General features: G+C 43.3%; 1 protein-coding gene across 1 annotated transcript in view; it reads left to right on the plus strand.

The window, feature by feature from the left end:
* The window catches only part of LOC140465885 (integrin alpha-8-like), a 153,622-nt gene that overhangs the window by 95,909 nt on the left and 41,112 nt on the right, over positions 1 to 16,601 (plus strand). Inside the window, exons 16-20 of the mRNA XM_072561780.1 lie at positions 1,059 to 1,114; positions 2,029 to 2,180; positions 12,238 to 12,375; positions 13,902 to 13,969; positions 15,979 to 16,126. Coding sequence (XP_072417881.1) covers positions 1,059 to 1,114; positions 2,029 to 2,180; positions 12,238 to 12,375; positions 13,902 to 13,969; positions 15,979 to 16,126 — 562 coding nt within the window. The remainder of the gene's footprint in view (positions 1 to 1,058; positions 1,115 to 2,028; positions 2,181 to 12,237; positions 12,376 to 13,901; positions 13,970 to 15,978; positions 16,127 to 16,601) is intronic.

The raw sequence follows: 16,601 nt of genomic DNA on the forward strand, positions 1-16,601 counted from the left end.
AGCCCCAATTATCTTTGTTTTGCTTTTATTTTCAACTATATCTTAACTTTGTGTGAGTGGTTGTCTATGTCTAGTGAATGAAACTTTGGACTTTTCTTTAAAAACCTTCAGCATAAGTAGGGATAATAAATGATTATTTCACTTTTAAATTAATTAAAGCTTCAAATGAAATTATTTAATTGGGATTAATCATTTTGAGGGTATGAAAGTAAAGACACTTCCCATACATTGATCACAGGCAATAATAAAATGCACAAATTATGTCCCTGGCAGGAGGAATATTTCAAGTACATGAGGAGTGAAAAGGAGACTCGAATTAGACATTGAAGGCAGAAGGAGACTTCAATATGATGGTTGAGAAGGCATATGGGAGACTTGCTGTTGTTAGTCAAGTTATTGAATATAAAAGTGAGGATGTTTTGATAGAGCTATATATCACACCTGTTAGGCTGCAGTTCTGGGTGCGGTTCTGGTCACCACTCTATGAGAAAGAGGTGATTGCACTAGAAGGGGTTCAGTGGAAGTTCACCAGGACGTTGAGCAGTTCGCCTTTGAAGAGATCCTAGATAGGCTGAGAGCATCTTTGAAAAGATAAACAAAGTTAATGTTTTGGGTCCAATATGTCTCTTCCTTGGTCTAAGGATGGCATATTTCAACCTCTTTAATTCTGAGACCTGTTCCCTGAATATAAATTTCTAAAAAAGTGGAAGTTGTGGGTTACCACACTTTTGGAATATTGAAAGAAATCAGAAAACTGATCTTGATTTCTGTTTTTTTTTTGTAATCAACTGATTTGAACAATTAATTCTGTTTTCTGTCTCCAGATGTTGTCAGATGTGTTGAGTTTCTCTGGCACTTACTGCTTTTATTTCAGACTTCAAGCATTTACTTTCACTCGATAGGGTGGGGTAGATCATGGAAGATTGAATAGATGTACAACCCTTCACTATAACGTTCTGTGATTTCAAATAGAAAATGGCGGCTTATGTATTTATAGCTTCTCTGGTTCATATGATTAATGTGACTATGGTTTTAACATACTTTGCATTGTTTTACAGTCTTGAAGTTCGGGTTTGTGTAATGGTAAAAGGACATGACATTGGCCACCAATTTGGTAAGCAAAGATAAGAAGGCGTTGAAGTCCACACTTGCCACACAATATTCATCTTCCAAACATTTCTTGCCCGTTCTTTTCTTCTTATCAGTTTCCTTCTGTTCTCTCTACTTTGATTTGTTTCATTTGCTGATGTGCCCCAGGGCTGGAATGAGGGCATTTCGAGTGACTCCAGTCATTGATTCCTGTTGAAATGGGGTGACCGTACACCAGGTTGGAACAAAAGAAATCAGCTTGTCCTTCCTGTGCGCGAACATTCAGGATTAAGCACAGCAAAGCTGTCTCCACAGACCACTTTAACCTTCTTTGCAACCCATTTATCATCACTCAGAGTCAGGTCTGTCTGATTAATTAGTTAGCTGATCTATGGATATACTGTAATGGAATTCTGACCTCTCTCATTCAAAGTAGGAAGGAAGAATTGAATTGAGTTTGGTACTTAGTGGCATGACAAATGCAATTAGAAACCTTACAACAATTAAATCCATTATACATTATAATTTTGTTTATGTATGGCCATCAATTAATCTCTCAAAGTGCACTTCTATAATGATATGTAGTTATTGGCTCCTATGTGTACTGTGAATCTGTTTCTGTATAGACATTAGCTTCAGTTTATGTTGACAGTCTGAGTGTCCAGTCATTGGCTCCAAAGTACACTGTTAGTCTTGTGTACAGTCATTAGGTCCAGTGTACATTGTGAGTCTTGTGTACAGTCATTAGGTGAGTGTACACTGTCAGTCTGTTGGTAAACAGGCATTGACTACAGTACACGTTGAGCAGTCATTAGCTCCAGACTACCCATCAGTCTGTTGAAGTACAAGCATTTGTTTCGGTGTACAGGGTACTCTATATAATAACTTAATTCTATAAATATTTGGCCATTAACTCTTCCTTATTTTCTCTGTTTCAAGCTTTGAATGGTCAAATCGAGTTGGACAAAAATAAGCAGCGTTCCCAGCGACGAATCCTTTTCCTGCAATCATACCAAGCACAGGAAAATTTCCAGTTTTCTCTGACGAGAAATAAACAAGCAGCCTGCCAAAATTTCACTGCCTACCTCAGGGTATCTGCCTCTTAACTTCATAAATATTCCAGTCGATTGTTTGTGAACATGCAATGGTATTCAGTGCCAGGGAGTAAAGTTTTCTCCAATATTGAGGCCAGTCTCAATCAAAAGCCAGACCGGACCAAGAGTAGCAAAAGACAGATGTAGGATAACCATCCTTACTCCTTCCAGCAGTGTTCATTAACCCCCAACTATTGGAGAGTATCCTCCAGTGGAAAAGTGGAGAAGTTTCTACCTCCTGAGCTGCGTTTTTGCTTTAAACTATGGATGAGTTTTGGGTTGGGTTGTGGGGTGTTATTAAAGTGTCAAATATTAGCTGCTCAACGCATATCCAACTCCAACCCTACATCCCCACCCCCCCCCCCCCCCAAATTGCCCATCTCCAACATCAATAAATGTTGTTCAGACAGCCAACTCCTCCAAAAAGGCTGCCTGGTGAAGCAAATGTGACCGTGAATATCATTTCCAGGATCATTTTAAATATGATCTCTAGACATCTGGATTTTCCCAGCCCTGGGTAACCTGGAAATTTAATTGGAATGAGGAGTTTAGTGATTCGGGGTAAAGGTGCCTTCATTCCTAACCCCTGGATATAATTGTCTACCTCTAAAGCTTCTATAATTGAGCTCCTCTCAGTGCACACATCCTCCCTCCCAAAGTCTCTGATCCTAATTTAGGACCACATTCGCCCTAACCTCACCAGGAGTTTAGTGAAGCTACAGGAATTAATTAATTTCTCTGAGAATTCAGCAATGAGTATTTATGGTCTGTAACAATTCACCTCCAAAGGATATTAATTGAACAGTAACTTTCAAAAGGATTAATACTTGAAAAGGAGAGATTTACAGGACAATTGGAGAAAAACAGGAATGCAACTAATTTCAAACAGTCAGCACAGATATCATGTAACAAATAGCCAATCTTTTAGGTGCAGTGCATTTGTTTGATTCTATAAACACCAGAAATGTACGTGAATCAAGATTTAGTTTTCTGATTCATGTCAAAATTCCAAAATAGTGCAACGTTCACTTTTTAAAAAATTATTTTAAAGGAGCAAATTAAATAGATCAAAATGGAGTTGTTCACATTTGATATTACAGTTGCAGAACCATAAAGTGACTGCAGGTGGGGCTGCTGAGACCAGTGGTGGGGGTGGTTGCACAGCATCGCCACCAGCAGGAGTTTAGTGAAGCTACAGGAATTAATTAATTTCTCTCACTCTCTTCCTCATAAACACATCAGGAGATTATATAATATATCGGGCCAGATATTCCACTGGCCAGACACATAGCCATTTCAGCGGTGCGGACTGCAATTGCATTTGCCAGGGAAATTGAAGATTCCGACAGGCAATTTCCCCGTGTGCGGGACCCTCTGGGAAAAAAAAACACTTCAAGTCAGAGAATTCAAAGTGTTCCAATTTTGTTGTTATCCAGGGAAAGTGAGATAATTAGAAACTGATCTTTACCTTGCAGAAGTTCAATGCCAAATCTTGGACACTTCTTCCTTCTGCCCCCTGGACCATGACCCCACATCTGAACATCAAGCCATTGTTGCCAAGATGGTCACCAACCTCTATCTTGGGAGATCCTGCTGCCACTGCCACCTCCAACTTAGTAGTTACACAACCCTGGACAGCCCACACTATCTCCTTCCCAAAATCCACAAACCAGACTGTCCCAGTAGGCCCATTGTATTAGCCTGTTCCTGCCCCACCGAGCTCATTTCCTCCTACCTTGGCTCCAACATTTCTCCACTTCTCCATACCCTGACCACCCACATTTGAAATTCCTCTGATACCTGCCACCATATTGACAATTCCTAATTCTCTGGCCCTAACTGCCTCCTGTTCACCATGGATGTCCAATCCCTCTGTACCTCCATTCTCCATCCGAACCGTGTGTGAGTTCTCGGCTTCTTTCTCGACCAGAGGGCCAAACAATTCCCGTGCGCCACCACTCTTCTCCTCGCACTGAACAATTTCTCCTTTAATTCATCTCACTTCTGCCAAGTCAAAGAAGTGGCAATGGGACCCGCATGAGTTCCAGTTATGCCTGCTTCTTTTTGGGGTATGTTGAACAATCCTTGTTCCGGTTCAACACTGGCCCCCCTCCCACAACTGTTTTCTTGGTATATCAATGACTGCTTCAGTGCCGCTTCGTACTCCTGCCAGAACCTTGAAAATTTCATTCATTCTGCCTCCAATTTCCACTCCTCTACAACTCTCACATAGTTCATTTCCAACACCTTCATTCCTTTCCTTGACCTCTCTGAATCCATTTCAAGAAATAAACTGCCCACTGTCAACCACTACAAAACCACTGACCCCCATAGCTACCTTCACTACAGCTCCTCAAACCTCACGTCCTGCAAGGAGTCCATCCCATTCTCCCAGTTCCTTCGCCTATGTCACATCTGTTTGGATGATGCCACCTTCCAAGATCAGCACTGCTGACATGGCTTGCTTCTTTCATGACCAGGGTTTCCCGCTCACTGTGGTTGACAGGGCCCTCAACCGCATCCGACTTATCACCCGTGCTTCTGCCCCTGCCCCGTCCCATCACTCACAACAGCATAATTGCATCCTCCTAGTCCTCACTTTCCATCCCACCAGCCTTTGCATCCAAAGGATCATTCTCCCCCATTTCAGACAACTCCAGCAGAACACCATCACCAAACACATCTTCCCCTCATTCCCCCCTCTGCATTTCACAGGGATCATTCCCTCTGGGGCACCTGAGGCCATTTCACAACCACCAACACCTCTCCCTTCTCCATGGCACCTTCCCATGTAACTGCAGAAGGTGCAACACCTGCCTCTTCACTTCCTCCCTGCTCACTATCCAAGGGCCTAAACAGCCTTTCCAGGTGAAGCAGCATTTCACCTGTACCTCTTCCGATTGTGTATTGTATTCACTGCACCCAATGTGGCCTACTCTACTTTGGAGAAACCAAACGCAGACTGAGTAACTGCTTTGCAGAACAACTCCAGTCTATATGCAAGCATGACTCTGACCTTCCTGTAGCAGGTCATTTTAACGCAGTGTCCTGATCGCACGCCCACCCACCTGTCTGTCTTCGGCATGCTACAGTGTTCCAGTGAATCACAGCGCAAACTGGAGGAATAGCATCTCATCTTCAGACTAGACATTTTACAGCCTTCTGGACTTAATATTGAGTTCAACACCTTCAAATTGTGAACCATTTCTTCCCTTTCTGTTTTATGCTTGTTATCATGTCCTCTCTCCCCTCCCCCCAGCCTAGTGTCTGTCCTTTTGAGTCTGCCATTCTCACATTCTGATCACTTAATCTAAACTGTCAACATCTTGCCTGCACCAGCACTCTACACCCAATACCCCCATCCCCAAACTATTGCATAAATTCTGTCCCCTCCACACTTCTCTCTAGCTCTGGTGAAGAGTCATCTCGACTCAAAATATTAACTTTCTCTGTCTCGATGGATGCTGCCTGACCCACTGTATCTCCAGCATTTAATGTTTATAGCACAGATTCCAGCAGCTACAGTAATTTGCTCCTACATTTAGAAATTTAGTCTAACTCTTGGATAATTATTAGCATGTCCCAACAATCTAGCACATGTCCCCTGTACCCTTGCCCCGCAACCTTACTTTCTTCAAACCCTTGCACACTCAGTATCCTTGACAATTCTGACCCTCAACCAAGACCCCTTGAACTCAACATGAGTCCACCTCACCACCTCCACACACACATACATTCACCTCCCCCTACCAACACCGGTCCTGACATCCACAACCTACTGGTTCTGACAAACTTCCTATTGACCCCATTGCCCACAAGCCCCAACAAACCCCACTTCCCCCACCACGGACCTCACCATCATCCTCTGCTCACCCCAACACCCCCGCCAACCCTGACAACACAGTAACCCTGACAGACTCACCCTCCCTCACCTCAACTGCTCTATCATTTACCTGGCAACGTATTTTCCAAGCATCCAACCCCTAGACCATAAGATATCAAGATATAGGAGCAATATTAGGCCATTCAGCCGATTAGGTGTGCTCTGCCAATTGGTTATGTCTGATAAGTTTCTTGATCCCATTCTTCTGCATTCTCTCTTGACCCCTTACCAATGAAGAATCTATCTATTTCTGTCTTAAATCACCTCAAAGACTTGGCCTCCACAGCCCTCTGTGGCAAAGAGTTCCACATCCTCCTCATTGCAGTTCTAAAGCATTCGGCCTTCACTCTGAGCTTGCCCCCTCGGGTCCTAGTCTCTACTACTTTTGGAAAAGTCTTCTCCATCTCCACTCTATCCAGGCTGCTCACTATTCCAGAAGCGTGTGACCCAACTGGCATCCTAGTTACATGGCACCCTGCCTACCTGGCTTTTGAGTTACTTGATAGCCTACTTAACTGGCACCCTTAAACCAGCTGGCCCCCTAATCTCACACCTACCTTACACATGTATCTCCCCACGTTTGTCAATGTGATGCGCTGCTAGATATTTGTAACTCAGAATATCGCACACTGACTGCCACAAAATCCAGATGTGGTTTGACTTGAGCGGAAGGGGGAAGATCCAGTTGTTGTGGACCACCTTGGCACCAATAACATAGGCAAGGCTAGGGTGGAGGACCTGTTTGGGGATTATCAAGCACTAGGAAGAAAATTGAAGAACAGGTCCTCAAGGGTCATAATCTCCGGATTACTGCCCAAGCCATGGGCTAATTGGCATAGGGATAAGAAAATTAGAGATGTAAACACATGGCTAAGAGATTGGTGTGGGAAAGATGGATTCCATTTCATAGGACATTGGCATCAGTTTTAGAACTGAGGGGGGATCTGTACACGTGGGAGGGTCTCCACCTGAACCATCTGGAACCAGTGTTCTAGTGAAAAGGATAAATAGGGTAGTCATTAGGACTTTAAACTTGTGAGTCGGGGGGGAAGGGAAAGGGAAAGTGACAGGGAGATGGAGTCAGGTAGAAAGATAAGCGACAGGTTAGCATGTGTGCAGGGTTTAAGTTCAAGGCAGATGGGAATGAAGCAAGAAGGAAGGATAACTTAGGACATATTAGGAGAGATGTTGGAAATCATGAGAATAAGAAAATTAGTATTAAGGCACTTTACCTGAATGCTCATAATATTAGCAACAAAGTGGATGAATTAACGGCACAAATATTCGTGAGTGATTATGATGTGGTAGGCATCACAGAGACATGGTTGCAGGGGGTTCAGGACTGGCAGTTAAACATCCAAGGATTTACAACTCATTGAAAAGTCAGGGAGGTGGGCAGAGGGGGTGGGTTGCCTTGTTAGTTAAGAATGAAATTAAATCTATGGCATTGAATGACATAAGGTTAGATGATGTGGAGTCTGTGTGGGTGGAGTTGAGGAACCACAAATGCAAAGAAAACCATAATGGGAGTTATGTACAGACCTCCCAGCAGTGGTCAGGACCAGGGGCACAAGATGTACCGGGATATAGATAGGACATGTCAGAAAGACAAGTTCACGGTGATCATGGGGACTTCAATATGCAGGTGAACTGGGTGAATAATGTTGCCAGTGGATCCAAAGAAAAAGACTTCATGGAATGCTAACAGGATGGCTTTTTGGAACAGCTTATGATGGAGCCCACAAGGGAGCAGGCTATTCTGGACTTAGTACTATCTAATGAGCCAGACTTTATAAAAAATCTTAAAATAAGGGAACACTTAGGAGGTGGCAATCATAATATGGTAGAGTTCAGTCCGCAGTTTGAAAGAGAGAAGACAAAGTCAGATGTAATGGTTAAATAAAGGTAATTACAGGGGCACGAGAGAGAAATTGGCGAAAATCGACTGGAAGCAGAGCCTAGTGGGGAAGACCGCAGAGCAACAATAGCAGGAGTTTCTGGGTGTATTTGAGGCCACAGACAGGGGTTCATCCCAAAGAAAAGAAAAATTATCCGGGGGTGATTAGACAGCTATGGCTGACAAAGGAAGTTAGGAAATGTGTCAAACAAATAAAAGAGCCTATAAAGTGCCAAGAGCACTGGGAAATCAGAAGATTGGGAAGGCTACAAAAACAAACAGAGGAGGACAAAGAGAGAAATAAGGAGGGAGAGAATCAAATATAAAGGTAAGCTAGCCAGTAATATTAGAAATGATAGTAAAAGTTCCTTTCAATACATAAGAAACAAACGTGATGCAAAAGTAGACATTGGACCACTCCAAATAGATGCAGGAAGGCTAGTGCTGGGAGATAAGGGACATGAGTAATATCCCAAGAATTAAGGAGAGTTAGGGGACAGAGTTGAGTATGGTAGCCATTACAAAACAGAATGTGCTAGAAAAGCTAAAAGGTCTAAAAATTAATAAATCTCCTGGTCCTGGTGGATTACATCCTAGAGTTCTGAGGGAGGTGGCTGAGGAAACAGTGGAGGCGTTGGTTATGATCTTTCAAAAGACACCGGAGTCAGAGAATGTCCCAGATAAATGGAAAATCAAATTTGTAACCCCCTTGTTCAAGAAAGGATCAAGACAAAAGATGGAAAATTATAGGCCGATTAGCCTAACGGCGGTTGTTGGTAAAATTCTAGAATACATCATTAAGAATGAGATTTCTAAATACGTGGAAGTGCAGGGTCGGATTAGGACAAGTCAGCATGGATTTAGTAAGAGGAGGTTGTGCTTGACAAACCTGTTAGAATTCTCTGAAGGTGTAACAAGTAGGTTAGATCAGGGAAACCCAGTGAATGTTATCTACTTAGACTTCCAAAAGGCTTTTGATAAGGTGGCTCACGGGATGCTGCTGAGCAAGGTGAGGGCCCTCATGTTTGAGGTGAGCTACTGGTATGGATTGAGGATTGGCTGTCTGACAGAAGGCAGAGAGTTGGGCTAAAAGGTTCTTTTTTGGAATGGCAGCTAGTGATAAGTGGCATCCCACAGGGTGCAGTGTTGGGGCTGCAGCTGTTCACTATATAAATAAAGGGACTGAGGGAATTCTGGTGAAGTTTGCTGATGAGATGAAGTTAGGTGGGCAGGCAGGTAGTACTGAAGGGGTGGGAAGGCTGCAGAAAAATTTAGACATTTTAGGAGAGTGGTCCAGGAAATGGCTGATGAAATTCAACATGAGCAAATGTGATGTCTTGCACTATAGAAAAAACAAAACAGGCAAGGACTATTTTCTAAACGGTGAAAAAATCCATAAGGCCAAAGTACAAATGGATCTGGGAGTGCTAGTCCAGGATTCTCTAAAGATTAATTGCAAGTTGAGTCCATGATTAAGAAAGCGAATGTAATGTTGTCATTTATCTCAAGAAGGTTGGACTATCAAAGCAATGATATGCTACTGAGACTTTATAGTGCTATAAATGGGCCGCATTTAGAATACAGTGTCCAATTTTGGGTCCCACACCTCAGGAAGAACATACTGACACTGGAGCGTGTCTAGCGGAGATTCACACGGATGATCCCTGGAATGGTAGGCCTATCATACGATGAACATCTGAGGATCCTGGGATTGTATTCATTAGAGTTTAGATGGTTGAGGGGAGATGTAATAGAAGCTTACAAGATAATCTTGGCTTAGAAAGGGTGGACGCTGGGAAGTTGTTTCTGTTAGGCAGGGAGACTAGGAACCATGGGCACAGCCTTACAATTAGTGGGGGTCAATTTAGAATGGAAATGAGGAGACAGTTCTTCAGTCAGAGAATGGTGGGCCTGTGGAATTCATTGCCACTGAGTGTAGTGGAGGTTGGGAGGTTAAATGTCTTCAAGGCAGAGATTGATAAATTCTTGATTTCACAAGGAATTAAGGGCTACAGGGAGAGTGCGGGTAAGTGGAGTTGAAATGCCCATCAGCCATGATTAAATGGCAGAGTAGACTTGATGGGCCGAATCGCTTTACTTCCACTCCTGTGTCTTATGGTCTTATGGATACATCTCCTTGCATCCACCACACAAAGAACACAGAACAAAAACATAGAGCAGTACAGCATATTACTGGCCCTTCAGTCCTCAATGTTGTGCTGACATTTGAACCTACTCTGAGATCAAATTAACCTACATTTTACTATTTTCCATATGCCTATCCAAGAGTCACTTAAATGTCCCGAATGTATCTGACTCTACTATCACTGCTGGCAGTACATTTCATGCACCCAGCACTCTTTGTGTAAAGAACCGACCTCTGACATCTCCCTTAAACCTTCCCCCAGTCACCTTTAAAATTTGCCCTCTTGTGATAGACATTTCCACCCTGGGAAAAAGTCTCTGGCTATCCACTCTATCTCTGCCTCTCAACATCTTGTACACCTGTATCAAGTCACCTCTCATCCTTCTTCGCTCCAATCAGAAAATCCCGAGCTCCCTCAACCTCAACATAAGACATGTCCTCCAGTCCAAGCAGCATCCTGGTAAGTCTCCTCTGCACCCTCACTAAAGCTTGCACGACCTACCTATAATTGGACAACCAGAACTGAACACAGTATTCCAAGTGTGGTCTAACCAGGGCTTTATAGAGCTGCAGCATAACATCATGTCTCTTAAACTTGATCACCCTGCTAATGAAAGCCAACACACCATACGCTTTCTTAACAACCCTATCAACTTGGGTGACAAATTTGGGGGATCTATGGATGTATACCCCAAAATCCCTCTGTTCCTCCACACTACCAAGAATCCTGCCTTTAATCCTGTAATCTGCCTTCAAACTTGACCTTCCAAAATAAATCACTTCACACTTTTCCATGTTGAACTCAATCTGCCACTGCTCGGCCCAGTTCTGCATCATGTCAATGCCCCGTTGCAATCTACAACAGCCCTCCACACTATTCACCACGCCACCAACCTTCCTGTCATCTGCAAACTTACTAACTCACCTTTCCACTTCCTCATCCAAGTCATTTTTAAAATTCACAAAGAGCAGAGGTCCCAGAACAGATCCCAGTGAAACACCACTGGTCACCAAGCTCCAGGCTTGAATATTTTCCATCAACTGCCGCCCTCTGTCTTCTATGGGCCAGCCAATTCTGTATCCAGACAGTCAAATTTCCCTGTATCCCATGCCTCATTACTTTCTGAATGAGTCTCCCATGGGGAACCTTATCAAGTGCCTTGCTAAAATCCATTCACACCACATCCACTGCTCTATCTTCATTAATGTGTTTTGTCACATCCTCAAATAACTCGATAAGACTTGTGAGGCATGACTTGCCCCTCACAAAGCCATGCTAATTACCTCTAATCAAACTATGATTTTCCTAATAATCATAAATCCTATATCTCAGAATCCTCTCCAATAATTTGCCCACCCTCGTATCGGGATCTTGCAGTTTGGGGGAATTGTCCTGTGCCACAAATAGCATGGTGCTGTAAGTTGTAGGGTTGATTTGTCCAAAAACCTCTAGGAATTAGAGATCAGTTTCCTGCACTACCAAAGACACAGAAGCATAGAACTAATACAACACAGAAGGAGGTCATTTGGCCCAGCTTGTCCATGCCGACCATCTTTGACCTTTTCAGTTTATTAGTGCGGAGACATATTGTTGGAGGTGATCAAAGGTAGTTTGACTGGAAGAGGGAGTTAGAGTTCATGTGATGTAATGTGCAGGTTATGTTACAATGCTAAAACCTGCTCAACTGCCCCTCAAGATGTTACTGTGAATCCACCAGTTCATGAATGATCATATTGTTCCCTCTTCAATCTCCGAGGCACCAGTAATCTGATTATCTGCTGGAGACTGGGACCTCAAAGGTTCAATTCCCGCCTCAGGCAATTCTCTGTGTGGAGTTTGCACATTCTCCCCGTGTCTGCGTGGGTTTCCTCCGGGTGCTCCGGTTTCCTCCCACACTCCAAAAAGATGTGCAGGTCAGGTGAATTGGCCATGCTAAATTGTCCGTAGTATTAGGTAAGGGGTAGATGTAGGGGTAAGGGTGGGTTGCGCTTCGGCGGGGCGGTGTGGACTTGTTGGGCCGAAGGGCCTCTTTCCACACTGTAAGTAATCTAATCTAATCTAATCTAATCTAAAACACCATGAATTCCTGGGCCAGATAAGTGAACTTATCGTCCTTGTCTTTCACAGCAAGAAACGGAGTTTAAAGACAAGCTGAGTCCGATTGTTGTCACTGTGAACTGCAGTCTGTCGGAGGAGCAACAGCTGGGTTCTGGCAAACTGAAGCCAGTGCTGAGTCCCCACAGTCAAACCTGGGTGACTAAAAAGGTAAAGTGGCAGAACGTAATTGTTGCAAAACTTACTGGAGGATAGGGTGACCAGACATCCTGATTTTTCAGTAAACGTCGAAGTAATCTCCTTGTTCAAAAAGCCCACATTTCACCGTTCATTAAATATGAACTGAGCCGGAGGAATCTGTGAAATTTTCCTTCCTCCTCTACAACATTTTCACATCCCTATGGACTGCACACAGCGGATATTTTCTAATCAACCTGTTCAGAGATATTATTATGCACCTCAGGCGCAGATGGGACTTGAACGCAGGCCTCCTAACTCAAAGGTAGGGACACTACCACTGCACCACAAGCGCCACTACGTGCAGACTTCTGTTCCTGCCTCTTGACATCTCCCAGGGAATTGTCACTACGTTTTTTTTTGGCAGCAGTGGCTCAAGTTTTGATGATGACTTTGAAAATGGTCCAAGGAATGGCATTGCCAATTCTAGCCGGACCTATTTCAGGAGATCCTATCACTCATCTCCCACCTTCAGCTGCCCCTTGTACAGACTCCTGCCATCGGTTACCCACCATCTCAAGCATTATAGAACCCCCTTCCTTACCAAGACTTTTCAGTGTGTCCCAGTTCTGACTTATTGAAAACCTGGTTCGCAACTTACAACAATGCATCTTGTCACTCAATGGATAAATACATTGCTCACTAAGAAAATAGGTCCAAGAATATCCATGTTTTTCCCACCCCACCACCACATTCGAGTCAGCTGACGCCCTGAGGGCTAGTTGCTGATTCAAGATGAGAAATCCAAGACTGCAAACTGAGAAGACCCTTTCAGGAAAATGTAAGTTGTTGGGGATTGAGTCCCCTGCTCCATCATTTATTACAATATTTGCTGGTCCTCTTCCTGGATCTCTTGATTGTCTGTCAGGTCAAAAATCCAGCTATCACAGCATTCAATAAATTAATCTTCCAGAATCCTTTTGCCCATTTGGATAGTCCAGTCTAAATGTAGATTAAAGGACCCCCATGAATATCACAACTCCTTTATTCTAATCTCCAAGCATTTCTTGCTTCATGCTTTATTCAATTGTACAACTACTTTTAAGGAGCACTGTAAATGATTCTCACCAACAGTTTCTGACCCTTGGTTTCACTAACCTTCAGTAAGTTTACTTCTTGACTTTCTGTTGCAAGGTCATTTCTTATGACTGTCCTTATGTAATCCTTTTACAGCTTCTCTTTTGCTATTCTGGTTGTCTCTTGGAAGTGTTATACACTAAGATATTTGTTCCTAGTCTTGAACAACTTATAACTGTATCTTTGTAGTAGTTACCATAGCTATTTTGCCACTGGTTAAATCTGCCTTGCAATACATGCATTAATCAATCTGATAATGAGCTTTTTTTTTATATTTATTGTTCTTCGCACGGATGATTAAACCTTGTCTCCATCCACTGTCCTTTTTTTTTGCCAAATTGCCTCACGATTCTAATCATAAAAGTCAAAAATCAGGAAAAGAAATGAAAATTGACCATAATAGTTCTCTCTCACTATTGTAGACTCGCATTCTTCTGGACTGTGGAAATGATGGAATATGCATCCCAGATCTCAAATTAAATGCAACAGTGTAAGTCTGTTTCATGTTTCGGTTTGTACTCATCCTTACTGAGAATATTCATAAATAATCTCCTTCCCTAAAGAAATAAATAATTACTGACCAGAAAAGTCTGCCTTGTCAAGGAATCTTTGATCAAACTTTTATGAATGGGGTTGAGGCTTACAGTGTATAATAAGGATCATGTGGGAAGATTTTAATTAAGACTGAGCAAAATTTCTTTGTGGTCTTCTATAATCGTTGTTTTGAAAGGGACTTGAATGTGTTTCTGAAGAAATGCAACGTGCTCATGTATAAACAGGCTGTGCTTTTAAAGTAAACAAATATGAAACATATTGTGAGCATTTTCTTTGTGCCATGTCCAGTGGCTTGTCCCCTCAGTTGAGTATGTCTTATGCTCTACAAATTCCTCCCCAACCCTCTTTCTGCTTCCCTACCTCCCCTTACTCCTTTATGACAGTGCTGAACCTGAGATAACTCCACAGAGGCCGGTATCCTGTCACCAAGTCACCTTTCATTTAAGTGTGAGAGACCTTGACACTGATCCAGTTCCCTCAGAGTGAACAGGATGTCTAAGATTCCTGTTTTTATCCTGTCAGCCAGGGCTCCCTGATTCAACCAGATTAACAGCCCCAATCGGAGAACTCACATTCTGTGAGGTCCACCTGGCTGACCTTGTTGCATTTTGTTGGAAGGTCAATGTGGACTTGATGGGGCAAATGACCTGCTTCCACACTGTAGGAATTCTATGATTCTTCATTGATTCTATCTCTGTCCAATGACAGAACAGCCTCCCGATCTGGTTAGACTATGGCTACCTTAGGGTGGCGCAGTAATTAGCAGTGTTGCCTCACCACCAGGAACCCAAGTTTGATTCCACCATCAGACCACTGTCTGTGTGGAGTTGCACATTCTCCCCGTGTCTATGTGGGTTTCCTCTGGGGGATCCAGTTTCCTCCCACACTCCAAAGATGTGCAGTTTGGGTGGATTGGCCATGCTAAATTGCCCATAGTGTCCAGGGGTTTGCAGGTTAGGTGGGTTAGCCAGCATAAAGTCAGAGTAACAGGAATGGGGTTGAGGGATGGGTCCGGGTGGGGATGCTGTTTGGACGGTCAATGCAGACTTGATGGACTGAATGGCCTGTATCTGCACTGGAGGGAATCTATGACTTAGCCCTTTCATTTTAATTTTCTCTGACTTGTGTGCATCTCACAGTCATGTTACATCCTGCAGTGGGTATAGAGTTAAATGGCCCTTCTGCCCAACAAGTTCACATCACCCCTCTGAAGATCACCCACCCAGACCCATTACCCCACATTTCCCCTGACTAATGCACCTACCACACACATCCCTGAGCAATTTAGCTTGGCCAATTCACCTGACCCACAAAGCTTTGGACTGTGGGAGAAAGCCCACACAGACACAGGGAGAACATTCCTGATGAAGGGCTTTTGCCCGAAACGTCAATTTCGCTGCTCGTTGGATGCTGCCTGAACTGCTGTGCTCTTCCAGCACCACTAATCCAGTATTTGGTTTTCAGCATCTGCAGTCATTGATTTTACCTTCATAGAGTTAAATGGCCTGCTCATTGGTCTCTCCCAGAGCCCTGGGTTAACACTCAGAGGAGCCTAAATGATTTGATCTATCTTACCCTTTCAGCCTGTCAGAAATAGTCCACTCCAGTGCGAATAGTTAAGATGGCTCAGATAGTCTGGTTCCACACGTGATGTGGTTCTGCATTACACACAGAAAGGTCATTCCAGCTGACATAATTCTACTCTGTGCCATGTGACCTGATCTCAGCCAGGGTGGCATTGATGGCACTGTCATTGGTCATAGCAACACTTGATTGGAGGAGCTGCAAAGCCCAGCAAGCATTTCTGTTTCTGATCTGCTATCTGTTGCCTCCTGTTTGGAAGGAGGCATGAGTGGACAGGATTGAGCTTGAGATTTTTAGGTTTCTCATGGATGAGGGAACCAGTGTCACCCATAACACAGTTTCTTTTCCCAATGATTTCAGAGATAAGACCCACTTGATTGTTGGAGACCCAAATCCACTCACTGTGACTATCACTGCAGTCAATAATGGAGAAGGAGCCTATGAAACAGAACTTCACATTCCCATCCTTCCACAAGTAGACTTCAACAAAGTTGTGCAGAACAGTAAGGTATGATTAGTTTTGTTGATTGATATCTATATTGTGCAGGGTAAATTCACTAACCTTCAGTTAAGTTAAACCACATGAAACCCTTGCAGGATCAATGTTGTGAAATGGTTGTCAAACATTATCCTTCTCTGTTCATTGGCATTGAATGAGGTACATTAAAGGTTGCATTGATTTAAAGTGAGAGGACCGAATCTGCACCATATTCTTCAACGATTAAGATTAATTTCTATTCACTTGATCTGTTCAAGGTCACACAATCCAATTGCCATTAATAAACATCTCGTGAGACAAATCAGAGGTTTATCACAGTCTTCTTGCTTTGTAAAATGTATTTTAGGATGCTTTGTGATTTTTCTGGGGGAATTGGAATTCTACCCATAAACCTTGCTGTCTCTCTCTCCTTCATCAAGTTAGAATTCCTACAGCAAGGAAACAGGCCCTTCTGCCCAACAAGTTCACATCACCCCTCTGAAGA

This window comes from Chiloscyllium punctatum, chromosome 42, assembly GCF_047496795.1.
Source record: "Chiloscyllium punctatum isolate Juve2018m chromosome 42, sChiPun1.3, whole genome shotgun sequence".
In the NCBI taxonomy this organism is placed as follows: Eukaryota; Metazoa; Chordata; class Chondrichthyes; order Orectolobiformes; family Hemiscylliidae; genus Chiloscyllium; species Chiloscyllium punctatum.